General features: G+C 49.2%; 3 protein-coding genes across 3 annotated transcripts in view; 1 reads left to right on the top strand and 2 right to left on the bottom strand.

The window, feature by feature from the left end:
- Window positions 1-829, bottom strand: part of LOC147133619 (calcium-binding protein 8-like) — a 12,803-nt gene extending 11,974 nt beyond the window's left edge. The window contains exon 1 of the mRNA XM_086012529.1: window positions 240-829. The gene's annotated coding sequence lies outside the window, so the exon portion shown is untranslated. The remainder of the gene's footprint in view (window positions 1-239) is intronic.
- A 1,148-nt stretch (window positions 830-1,977) lies between these two features.
- nf2b (NF2, moesin-ezrin-radixin like (MERLIN) tumor suppressor b) lies at window positions 1,978-7,656 on the bottom strand. Its single transcript, XM_086012925.1, has 16 exons — window positions 7,552-7,656; window positions 6,897-7,022; window positions 6,673-6,795; window positions 6,425-6,508; window positions 6,276-6,344; window positions 5,960-6,042; window positions 5,811-5,886; window positions 5,589-5,726; window positions 5,427-5,501; window positions 5,245-5,358; window positions 5,051-5,173; window positions 4,592-4,809; window positions 4,408-4,510; window positions 3,398-3,561; window positions 3,108-3,318; window positions 1,978-2,527 (listed from the first exon to the last, which is right to left on the bottom strand). The coding sequence occupies exons 1-16, from the start codon at window positions 7,639-7,641 to the stop codon at window positions 2,480-2,482; spliced, it is 1,845 nt and encodes a 614-aa protein (XP_085869051.1). The 5' UTR covers window positions 7,642-7,656; the 3' UTR covers window positions 1,978-2,479.
- Window positions 7,657-9,481: 1,825 nt separating this feature from the next.
- mettl27 (methyltransferase like 27) lies at window positions 9,482-12,464 on the top strand. The gene is made up of 6 exons (XM_086056994.1): window positions 9,482-9,522; window positions 9,787-9,922; window positions 11,302-11,430; window positions 11,539-11,674; window positions 11,952-12,044; window positions 12,117-12,464. The coding sequence occupies exons 2-6, from the start codon at window positions 9,800-9,802 to the stop codon at window positions 12,317-12,319; spliced, it is 684 nt and encodes a 227-aa protein (XP_085913120.1). The 5' UTR covers window positions 9,482-9,522; window positions 9,787-9,799; the 3' UTR covers window positions 12,320-12,464.
- Window positions 12,465-12,477: the final 13 nt, after the last annotated feature.

Here is a 12,477-nt window from a genome sequence, read left to right on the forward strand (position 1 = left end):
GGTCTCCATGACAACAGGCTGGAGAAGTTCAAAAAAAAAAAAAATTGCTGCACAATAAGATCACCCCTGCAGCAGCTGCCAATCGCAATATTGCACTTTTGCTTTCTTTTGGTCAATCTCGTTTGTACCTCAATCGACTTATCCTCACTATTTACTCCCATCATCATCATCATCATCATCATTTCATCACTCACTCCACCTCACATCTGTCTCCTGTTCCATCTTCTCACTCATCTGACCTCCAACTCTCCTTCCTTCCTTCCTTCCTTCCTCAGCGCGAGTCCTGCCTCCTCCATCCTCCCAACTCGACGCATCCAATCTCGCCGTCCTCCTCCAAACCAGCCCTCCTCCTCCTCCTCCTCCTCCTCATTCATGCTGCTCATGTCCTGTTGCTCCTCATGTCTGATTACATCGGCGCCGCAAAAACCAAACACGTCTGCGGCACTGAAGGGCACACACACACACACGCACGCACGCAGAGGTGAATCCATGCTGAGCCATCACAACTGGCGTGTGTGTAAATGAAACAAGATGAGAGTGCACGCGGGACCACGGCAACATGACACCCCGAGGACACGTCAAGGACACGAGAGCCTCCCGCGCCAAAAAAGACCCGAGTGTGTACGTGTGTGTTTTGTCTCCCCTTTGTTCACCTCCCATCTCCGCACGTGGTTCAGCTAAGTGACAAGAATATGAATGCAAGCTGTTGCCATGGCAACACAGCAGCTTTGTGAGTCATGGGAGCAGAAAAAGATGAGAGCGCAAAACAAAGCTTTCCTTTTCCTCCTCCCCGCATTTCAAAGTCACTCCTGTGCAAGTTCACGGCACGACGACGACCACCACCACACCCGTTTTGTGTACTTAACCCTGCCCCTCCTCTTCCCTCGTCCGCATGTTCAAAACTGGCCCCCAACCCACTTTCCATTCCAGCACTGTTCTGCAACCACCCCCCCCCCCCCCCCCAACCCCCGGAGATGTGAGAAAGGAGGTCACACAGTCGTCACGTCGCAGGTTGACGTTTCAGCACCGCAGCAGCAGATGGAAGGAGGCTGCCGTTTTTTGTTTGGACCTTTCACAAGAAAGATTGGAACCCCAACATATACGTCTTCGCCCACCAAGACGGTGGCAGTCCCGATGCGCAAAAAAACTCGCAAGTAATTGACATCCCTCCTTAAAAAAAAAAAAATAATAAATAATTTTTTTTAAAAAAAGTTCTAAGCTTTCTTTTGCAACAAAGAACGCTGCATGTTGTCGAGTATAACCCGTGGCAAAATCTCCATTTTGACTTGCTGGCAGGCACGCTGGCAACCGCGGCGCCGTCGTCGTCATCGCTGTGCTGCCGAGCGAGTGCAGTGTGAAAAGGGGGGTTTTAGTCTCTGGGGAAATGCTTCTGAAAGAGGACGTCAACCCAAACATATTTTTTTTCCAAGAATAGGTTCCCAGTAGGCGCACTAGTTGACACACGGCATTTTGATTGATTTTGCATCCGTGGAATATTAAGTTAAGCAGCAAAATGCAATCGTTTTCAGCCATCTCTGGGGGCGGCCATTTTGTCTTCTGTCGACTCACAACGACCAATCACGGCTGACCCGTTTTCTGAATCTGAGCCGTGATTGGTCGTCGTGAGCGGTTGTGATGTCATTTTCAGTCGACAGAAGTGACAAAATGGCCGCCACCAGCGATGGCTAAAAAACGAGTGGATTAACACTTATTCTACAAATGCAATATTTATCAGAATGCCTTATTTCAACTAGTGGGCTTGCATAGAACATATTCTTGAAAAAAAAAAATTGGCGTTGATTCCACTTTAAGATATTTATCAAAACAACAACAAGGAAATGTATTTTTTTCAAATGTGAAAAGATTTCTACGTGAAATTCGACTCTTTAGCAGTTCTGTGGGCGTTTTAGACTTTTCTCTCGAACTAAAAGCAAATGAAAACAAACAAGATTTTCATGTGAGACAACAGAGAAGAAGTAAGATGTAACAAATTCTATTGAAATGTGTACAGTAGAAAATCATTGAAAAAAAAATTCAGTCATCAAATGAAAACACAAGAAAAGGTCAACCTGGTGATGAAATAAAACAGAAATAAATATCACGATTTAAAGATGCAAAATTAAGCAAAACAAAAGACAAGGTGGCGGAGTCAAGATCGCTGACGTGCGGTGTCGCCGAAAACAAAAACAAAACAGCCCGCAGCCGTCAATCAAACTTGAGAGCAAAGCCAAAAATCACCCGGACGACAAGTCGACCGCGGCTGAGCAGAAGAACATCGAGGAGAAAAACAGCAGAAAGAGACGCGAGGAGAAGCAAAACAGAAAGCGATCGAGTTGAAACGCGTCAGCTGCGTTGTATGAAATGAAATCCAATCAAGAGCATCAAAAAGGCACCTGGCGGCAAAGTCCAAGAAGATCCCAAAAGTCTTTTAGTGTTGCAAAAGTCCACGCGTGCCAAGCCCCGTTTTTGCTCCTCTTCCTCACACCTCCTCGAAGAAGGCCATCTGAGACGCGTAGGCCGAGTTTCTCTGCCGAGACAAAATGGAGGACGCCGTGAACAAGTCGCCGACGCCTGTCACCTTAACGCTTCCGAGCGCCTTTAAAGCGCAAGTCAGCGCGCGCACATTTTTTTTTTTTCAAGAATATGTTCCCAGCAGGCCCACAAGTTGAAACACGGGGAATATAAGTTACGACCAATCACGGCTCAGATTCAGAAAACAGGTCAGCCGTTGTGAGCGGCTGTGATGTCATTTTCAGTCGACAGAAGACAAAATGGCCGCCCCCAGAGATGGCTAAAAACAAGTGCATTTTGCTGCTTAATTTATATTCCACAAATGCAAAATTAATCAGAATGCCGTCTTTCAACTAGTGGGCCTGCTGAAAAAATGTTTTGCTTGACTTCTGCTTAAAAAAATAAAAAATTAAATAAATAAAAAAATCTCGATTTTTGGGAGCTGTTCGTAATTTGTAATTTTGTGACAGTCTTGAAAATATGACTCGCTTTCTATACAATAGTTTTCCGCTTCCAGACTGTTACAAAATGCGATTCCGTGCGTTCCCGGCGTAGGAAGCCTTGCACTTGACGGCGACGCATGTTTGGGCGCTTACGTTGGCGTGAGGAATGTAGAGCGGTTCCGGGATGTAAGCCCTGCCGTCGTGCAGCGCGTACATGGCGGACGCCTGCTGATGAGGAAGGTGAGGATGATGAAGATGCTGCTGCTGCTGCTGCTGCTGCTCCTCCAGCTTCAGAGACTCAATCTCAGACTTGAGCTCCTTCAGTTGGTCCTGAAGATGTTTGCTCTTCTCCATGTACTCCAGCCTAACACACACACACACACAATCAGTGTCACAGACACAAAAACGAAGCGAGCGAGAGGCGAGCTGCGCGCATGCGTGACCTCTCGCGCTCGATCTCCATGGAGAGCCTCTTCATGTCCGAGTCTTTAAAGTCCAGACGCGACGACGCGGCTTCGTAGGGCGAGTCGGCTTCCTGAGGCGCGGCGGGCGCCGAGGCGAGCGCGGGAACGGCGGCAGGGGGCGGAGCCGAATAAGCGGCTATCAGCTGAACACACAGCACCAGAGAAAACGAGCAGGGTGAGACGGCGCCGCGGCCGGGCCAGGCCTCGGTGGGCCAAAGTGGCCAGTTGCGGAGAAAAACTCTGGTGTGGCTTTTCAAGCTCAAATGCGGCCAAACTGCTGATGTGCACGCAGTCGTTGGCAAAGTGTTTGGCGGGCTCCTTCTTTCATACCGCACTCAGCCTAAACACCACTTGCACGTCCGCAAAGCAAAAACGTTCCTAGTGCTTCCCAACCCATGGGCCGTGAATGAAAAGAATTTTTTTCCTTTCCTCCACATCTCTCGATCAACTCTATATTGGGTGTATGAATGAATGAATGCAACAATGAGTGAGTGAGCGTTATTGGCACGTGACGTGTCATCACGGTGCTTCGGCCAGTGTGCTCAGGCCAGTTGTTGTGTTCTTCCTAAGCATGAAGCTTCTGCAGTTATGTGGCTGCAGTTGAAACTTTTTACCACTAGAGGGTGCGCATGGACTGTAACATGTTGACAGGGCCCCATTTGCATTGGCTTCAACGTGTCCATTTTCGAAGGCTCAAATTGATGTTGAATGTTTACGGAGCCATTTCATGAGTCTTTGATAAATTAGCTCCAATTGTTTTCATTATGAAAGCTACAGTTGTTGTTTGACAAAGGTATTTCGGGGGGTGGGGAGTTATATTTTGGGGCGTGTCAATTGGATTGACAGGATTCCGCATGAGTGGTTGCACCATTTTTGTTTAACGGCGCGGCTGACCTCGGACGGAGGTTCAACCCGCTTGTGCTCGCCTGGCGACGGCTCAAAAGGGGCGTTGCAAATGCTACCTGTGTGCTTCCGTGTCACGCGCGTACCGGGTAGGTGGTCTTGGTGATCTCCAGCAGTTTCTGCTTGGCCCGCCTCTCGGCGTCCTTGGCCTCGCTGAGGTCCTGCTTCAGGTGGTCCGCTTCCTTCAGTCTGCAAGCACAAGCGGTGTGAGGACGGGGACGACGGGGGGGGGGGGGGGTTTGAGTCGAGGGCGCAGACGCGCGGGGCTACCTCCTCTCCGACTGCTCCACCAGCTTGACGGCCAGCTGCTTGGCCTCCCTCATCTTCTGCTCCATCAGCCGCTTCTCCTCCTTGGTCTTCATGGCGTTGACCTCCAACCTCTGGCGCTCCTGCTCTGCCTCAGCCGCCTTGTGGGCCAGCAGCTTGGCTTCCTCCTCGGCGATCTGAGCTTTCTCCGCCAGCAGGTCGGCCGTCTCCTCCGAGCGCAGCTGAAGGACGAGCCCGTGCGGAATTCACTCAAATGCCGAGCGTAGCGGGCGCCCGCGGGGGCTACGCCGTTTAGCACAAAGGGTTGCGCTCGAGCAGGGCCAGGGTTTTTCCTGCATCTAAAATTTGGAGGCTCCGAATGTAAATTCTCTCATTCCGTTCACCGACTGCGAATCCAACCTGTTGACCTCGTCTCTTTTCGCGGGCGCTCTTCGGTGTCGCGGGAGAAAGCGTGAAGCTCACCAGCGCCTCGTTGGCCAGGCGCGCCTCATCCTGCAGCTGGAAAAGCCGCCGCTCCATCTCCTCTTTGGCTCGCTCGGCCTCCTCCCGCATCTGCTTCTCCCGCGCCAGGATCTGCCGCTCCATCTGGAGGAAGAGCGAGCGCCGCCTGCCGTCAAGCGCGGGCAAACCTCGGACGGCCGGGCCGACGTTTTCACCTTCTTGCGGGCCTTCTCCTCCTTGGCCTGCGCCTTCATCTGCTGCACCTCGATGGAGTCCACCTTCCGCCGCCGCATGAACAGATCGTGGTTGCCGATGCACAGCTGCAGGATCTGAAGACGCGAGAGCGCATCAAGCCGGTCTCCACGTAGCGCGCTGGCGCCGGCGCCGCCCGACTCACCAGCTTGTTGACTCGCAGCTGAGACGAGTAGAACTTGAAGACGTCTTTCTTCTTGTCCAGGGGCTTGATGGTGAACTGCAACGGCAAACGGCGGCAGCGTCACAAGAAGGAAGGCAAGAGGAGGAGGAGGAGGAGGGCTTGGCGGACATGTTGGCCGCTCGCCTCTTTCTCGCTGTAGGAGATGTTGCGAATGCCGCTCCAGGGAAAGGACTTGTTGGGGGTGAGCTTGCTGTTGGGGCTGTAGATGTGAAGCCCCTGCGCGTCCACGCCCAGCAGCAAGTCCGTGTCGCGCTTGTTTTGCTGTCGCCGGAAAAGGGGAAAGCTCCGAGTGAGCGGCCGCGCGCCGAGCAGACGTTAGCCAAATCGGGAGGCGGGTGCACCCACGGTGATGTCGAAGTAGCTGACGCCGTACATCTCCAGGTCCTGAGCGATCTTCAGATATTCCATCTCGGCTTCATCCCTGCGACGACGGCACGAGCGTCACCACAACATGGCCGACCGGTACCGGCTGGGCCCCGTGTGCCCGATGTTACCTGGCGATGCCCCGGTGCTCGGCGTACCAGGCTGTGATCTTCTCCTCCCACATGCCGGCTGTCATCTGGTACTGCATCAGCACCTGACACCCAGACGGCAAAAAAAAGAATTTGACACTAGTCCGTTCAAGGGAAAACTTTATTGCCCCCACGGCGGGGAAGAAAAAGTTATTGAAACAATAAAAAAAAGAATCCACTTGAAAAGATTGTGTGAGCTGCTTGACATTTTGGAACGCCAAACGTGTTATGAGAGTCACAGTTGAGCGCCCTCCTCTGGCGCGTGTCGACATGGCAACGGTCACGCGCCGTCACTTACTGTTTTGGGCAGAAGTTCATCCTGCGCCAGGAAGCCCGGCTTGTGGAAGTTGGGGTCGTAGTCGCCGTACTGGAACAACCCAAGGAAAGAAAATGACGGTCCTGCTCGCCGTACGTTCATTAACGAGGCGACGCGGCGTGCCGACTTACTTTGGCTTGGACGGCGTACGAGGCCAGAAGAACAGAAGCTTCGGGAGAGCAGAAAATCTCCTCATCCAAGATCTGTTTTTTCACCTGAAGCGAAGAAACAAAAGCAAGTCAGCAATAAGCCAAATAAAAAAACAAAAACGACAAATTAACACATTCATATTCCACAAAGGCAATATTCATCCGAACGCCATAGAACATCTTATTGTCCAGAAAAATGTTTGACTTGACTTGGGCTTTAAGGAAAGAACCTGCAAGAAGAAGAGGTGCTGTGTGATTTCTTGGACGAGTTCTTCTTCAACTTTCTCTGGGAAGAATTTGGCAAGGAAGTGAAATGTGATGGGCGAGTCTTTAGGAACCTCCTGGTCCAGGACCTGGGGGGGAACATTTCAGTTGAAACCGAACAACAATAACATGCTAGCATCCAATCCAGATTTTTTCGTTGCCGTTTTCTTTCTTCCTTTGCGGCACTCACTCGTTTGTCAGGTTTGAGCCACGCATACGTGTCCTTGACGGTGTAGCGCAGGCCGAAGAACCAGGTCTCCCTCAAGCCCACCGTGCGACACACCAGGTCAAACAAGTCTTTGCCTTTCCACTTGACCTGAATGACAAAAGCGCAACAGCAACGTTTGGAACAGCTTTGATGACAACAAGCAGCTGTGTGTTCCAGAGCACGCCGTTGATATGGTGATATTTTTGCTCACGGTTATCACACGTGAAAATCGAATAAGGGGCCCGTGCCTACGCTAAGATGTCAATCAAACACCATTATTGCCACCCGGGAAAAGGGATGCTACATCCAGCATCTTTTCCATGCCTACACTAACTACATTATTGAGCCGCAAATATATATCGGCGTAAAGCCTCCGGTGGGATGGAATACATCCCAACTCACGCCAGACTCCTGTGTGTCACAGGGCACTGTTTTAGCTCCGTCCCCACAAAAAAAAAAAAATCTAAATAAAACAATCTGGAAAAATAAAAAAAAAAAGTGAAAAATCATTTAACGATGTATCTCCACAAATGAGTCCTACAAAGATGTGCGTACGTATTTCCAGCAATCGTCTTCCAACAGGAAGCATTTCGAAATCAATCTCGGACTTGACTCGAGTGGGTCTGTGACGCCATACCTCACAACTGAACTCCATCTCAGCATCCATGGTGGTGACTTTGACTTTGAAAGTCTTTGGCTGTTTCTTTTTTAAGCCTAAAATGGACATTGTGATGCGCGGCTGTCAGGCAAACCTGCGGGGAAGCAAAGACCATTTTCAGCATTTTCACGCCTCAACAACACAAAACACTTTCCTAGTCCCCCCCTCCCCCCAGAGGAAAAAAAAGTTTCGTAAAATACAAATGATGACACATAACTACGATAAAAAACCCCGAATGCAGACAAGGCTCATTACCAGAGAGAAATGAGAAATGTTTCTGGCGGCCAAACAAGTTGAAGGAGACTTTTTAGTTGTTGTTGTTTGTCGGCTTGATGCTAAGCTAACTTGCTCCAACGCCAGCTTCAACTAGTGCACGAAAACGCACCGAAAGCGACTCAAACAATTCGGCAACTTTTCGCAAGACTCCATCACTAAACAGAGACATAAAGCGACTCCTCGTCTGCTTGCGTTTTTTTCCACAAACAGCTGCAGAAAAAGTGTGTTAGCTGCTTGTTAGCGCGTCGCTAAAGTTGAGGACAGGACAAGCCACAAGCTTGTTTGGACTCCGTAAAGGCGTAAAGGAGCGAATAGAAGAGAAGGCGCCCCCTACAGGTGCCATCGACAACTACAGGCTTTAGCAGAATCAAGGATTTGGATGAAATTATAAATCATAAGCAAAATTAGAAAAAAATAGCAATAGTATTTTTTTTTTTTTTCTACACAAAGACTGTGTAGCGAGATAGATGGCGCGTCGAACAGACTGGACTGTTGTAAGAAGTCAGCGCATACGCCATATCGTGTCAGATCTGCAAAGTAACACTAAACAACTCGTGTCATCTTCCAAGCCGCTTATCCTGTACAAGTGTACAGGGTCGCAGGGGAGGTGCTGGAGCCTATCCCAGCCGACAATGGGCGAAAGGCAGACTACACCCCGAACTGGTCGCCAGCCAGTCGCAGGGCACACACATTAAGACCGTCACTGAGCGGGAACCGATCGCACGCTGCCCGCACACAACTCAGGCGAGTGTACCGCTACACTATCAGTGACACACTAAACAAGTGCAAAAACTAATTCCTCTCATTTACCCATTCACACACACGCACTCATTTGAGAAACAGATAAACTAATTAGATAAAAAATAAGTGTATTGGGATAAAATAAGTACAAATAAATGAAAATAAAATAAGCGCTTGGAAGGGCCGCCTCTCAGTACAAACACACACACACACACACACGCAGACGCACACGCACGCACATACATACACACGCACACACACACACGAATCATTGGATAAACATCAGTTCATTTTGTTGCCCAAATTCCATTGAAACAAATTATAAAATACATTCAATCTGTTTTCTTTGTATTATTTGAACAAAGTAGACGCAGCAGGAGCTTAATATGTTCACTCATTTACTCTCTCTTACATTCAATTAACATGTTTGTACTTGATCTTCACAAATTAATCCTAAATTAGTTTACATCGAGCTGGTCAAATTTCAACCTTGTTTTAGGAAGCCCTACATGATTAGGAACGTGTACTTTACTTTCTTGTCCTTGTGACAGCCTCCCATTCATGTGAACACAAACATTCTCAAAATGGTGCCTATATATTTCCCAAATACATTTCTGTGTGAATGGGAGGCACGAGGCCTAAGTTTGTGCACAATTTGGGTTCCGTTGACTTGCATTTTTATGTGACGGTGCGTGTCTGACACATTCAATATGGCGGATGTCTCCTCGCAAAGCACTGGCCCGTGAAAGAGGGCTCTATTAGCTTTACTGTACTGTCTATGGGTGCGCCCTCTTCAGGCGACCAAAGGCAAACCATCCGTGGTTTCAACTTTCCAAGTTGTGCTCTGCACTTCACATGCAAGGAATTCTGTCACTGCACTCAGTGTACTGACTCCTCCTCTGGACGTCGACTCACTCTTTTTCTGCTTGCCAGGTAAGCCCCAAAAGAACTGCGTACCTTTTTAACTACGAGCGTTAATTTTGCTTCGTTCGCGGACCTTTATTGCGTTAGACTGATGCCACAATTACGTCAGCGTAATGTGAAATACCGCGTATAAAAATGTGTTTTGCGTGTATGTAATGTGAAATACGGCGTTCAAAAGCATGTTTTGTGTCGTCCGTCCGTCGGCGAGTCCGACTAAACTTTATCTTTATTTGCATTTCACACGTCGTGAGTTGTCGCTGGTCTGCTTGACAGGCGCGCGTGCACGATGTCATCTGCCGACCCGCGCACGTTTGAAATAGCCAGAGGCATCCTCCTATCCCTGCACAGCACCAGATCTGTGGAGGACAAGATCGACTTCTACGACCGATGGGCCGAAACCTATGAGCAGGTCTTCAACGCATGATCACATCATGCGTGACTTCATCTGTTCAGATGATTGCATCATCTGACATTGCATCCGTTTCACTGCTTGCCATTTATTCACTGATTGTCTCGTTCGCTATGATCGCTCATCACTTCAGTACACGGAGGCTTTAATAGACCCATTTTCAGTTTGATACAAATACTGTATAAGGTAATCAGGATGAGCGTGCATTGTTGGCGCAAAAACACAAGCCTACAAGAAAGAGCCTAAACTCAAGGATCGTGAAAAGCACTTAAAAAAAAAAAAAAAAACACCTTCCCCAGTGGAAATCAACTTTCCGATCCTTATGGGATTACAAAGTGGGAGGAAGACGTTGCAAAGTGGCCCGCTGTTCATCTTTATTTCGTCGAGGAACCTAGTCAGTGTTTACACTAGCGATTAAACTGAGCCCTGCTTGGGCCATCGCCAACAGAAAGGAGAAATGTACAGCTAACTGAGTATCGTCGCCAGCTAGTCCACTAGTTTGTTTTGGTTGCTTATTATATAGGGAACCGCGTCAAAATGTTCTGATGACAATCTCGGTGGGACTGCGTTGTAGCGCTATGTTTAAGTTGCTGACGAGTTCTAGGATACCCAGGGGGAATGCTAAAGTAAAGCTCACAAACAATAATGCTAACAAATTCAGAGCTAGAGTTACACGGAGCTAGTCTGCACCGAAGATCATCCTAGCTGAGTTTCTTAGCTACAAGTTACTGGCTAGCACTCGTAGCAAACAGCGTTTGCTCAACCCCTTGCCATAATTGCACAAAAACCTGACCACTTACTCGACATTTCAAGACATAGAGGTTAAGTTAAACCAAAAGACTGCGATAACTTACCAGATATGAAATGAGCACCGCAACAGCGGGCATTCCTGATTCTTCTGTCCAATCTTGTCAGTTGAATAGCTTGCAGCCCGCAGGCTCCTCCTGTGGTTTGAAGCAGCCCTACCAAAATGTCCCACCCGTGCGAAACTTCATACCGGAGTCTAATTTGGCGGCCTGTTCTGCCAAAAGGCCTAAGCCTAACCCTAACCCCAACCCACACACGCACTTGGGCATTGATAGGACGTCTTGACAGGTAGGAAGGAATTTCAGAAAAACGTCTCCCTCTTGGAATTGAGAATTTGAACTCCTGTCCACTCCGATTCGTACACCTTTACACACAACAGCTGGGCATGTTGTCATCGATTTGAAACTATTCAAAAACTACAACAACGCAAAAAAAACACACAAAAAAACGAAAGAAATATTGACACACAACATGTCTGGTTGTTTTGCGTGAATGATGCGCGCACACATTTAAACTAAACAGTTTTATTCCAACAGTTTACTCATTGCTGTTTTTTGCCATCCATTCAACAGGACGTCGGACTCATTCAGTACCGCGCGCCGAGTCTGGCAGCAAGCCACATCTCCACCCACTTCTGCGGCGATCGCCAAGCGGCGATGGTGCTGGACGTGGCCTGCGGCACGGGCATGGTGGCCAAGATGGTGGGTACCGTGATTTACGTGAAGAGATCCGTCGGAGTGACGCTCGCTCTTGTTCGCCAACGGACTCAAAAGTCCCAAGTGTTGATAAGAAGCACGCGTGTGGCGCAGATGAAGCGGGAGGGATTTCAGCGTTTTGTGGGCGTCGACGGCAGCGAGAAGATGCTGCAACTTGCCCGACAAACAGGCTTGTACCAAGACCTCAAGATGGCCGTGCTGGGGGACCAGCCCATTCCCGTTCCTTCAGGTATCATCCATCCATCCGTCCGTCCGTCCGTCCACTGCATGATGTTTCTATAGGACAACTCCATGTTACGAGTGAGGCATCTTGTTCTACTTATCTGGGGACAGTATCTCCCCCCCACCGAACTCCCGACCTAGAAATAGTAACAGTACTCCACCGAATACCAAGGTCTCCGATTTGGAGGTGCTGATTGACTGCTTCTGACTCAGCTGTGAACCGCCCCAGTGTGAGTGATCCTCCCGTGAAGGCATTCATCCGTGATCGTCTCCCCCCCCCGCAGGTGACTTTGATGTCGTGATAATTGCTGGCGGCCTGAGTGCAAGTCACATTCAAGTGGACTTGATTCGCGAGCTGTGTCAGGTCGCCAAGCAGGGTGAGGACGCTTTAGACTCCATTGATGGCTTCGGACTCTTTTCCGGTCTCAAACTGACTTGTGACCGCACAGGAGGCCTCATCTGCATGACCACCCGGGCTAACCGCGACAACCTCGACTACAAGGTGGCCTTGGAGGGCGAGATGAAGCAAATGGAGGACGAGGGACTGTGGCGCCTCGTTGACGTGAGCAACCTGAGCGATTTTGAGCAAGGGATCACCGACCGTGAGCGCGGATACATCCCTGGATGTGTTTATGTCTTGCAAAAGCTCTAACACGCTACACTGCAATGGTACATAGGGCACAAAGCTTGAGCTTTTCACGGTTTTATGCGGATACCGTGGTCCTTTTCCGCATGTGTGCATTTCTTTCAGAAGCGTTGACTGTGACACAGCACATGAATAAATGTCATTTCAAGTGGTCCCACATTTGA

Source organism: Filicampus tigris, chromosome 17 (genome assembly GCF_054856515.1).
Source record: "Filicampus tigris isolate MCC_2025a chromosome 17, RoL_Ftig_1.0, whole genome shotgun sequence".
In the NCBI taxonomy this organism is placed as follows: Eukaryota; Metazoa; Chordata; class Actinopteri; order Syngnathiformes; family Syngnathidae; genus Filicampus; species Filicampus tigris.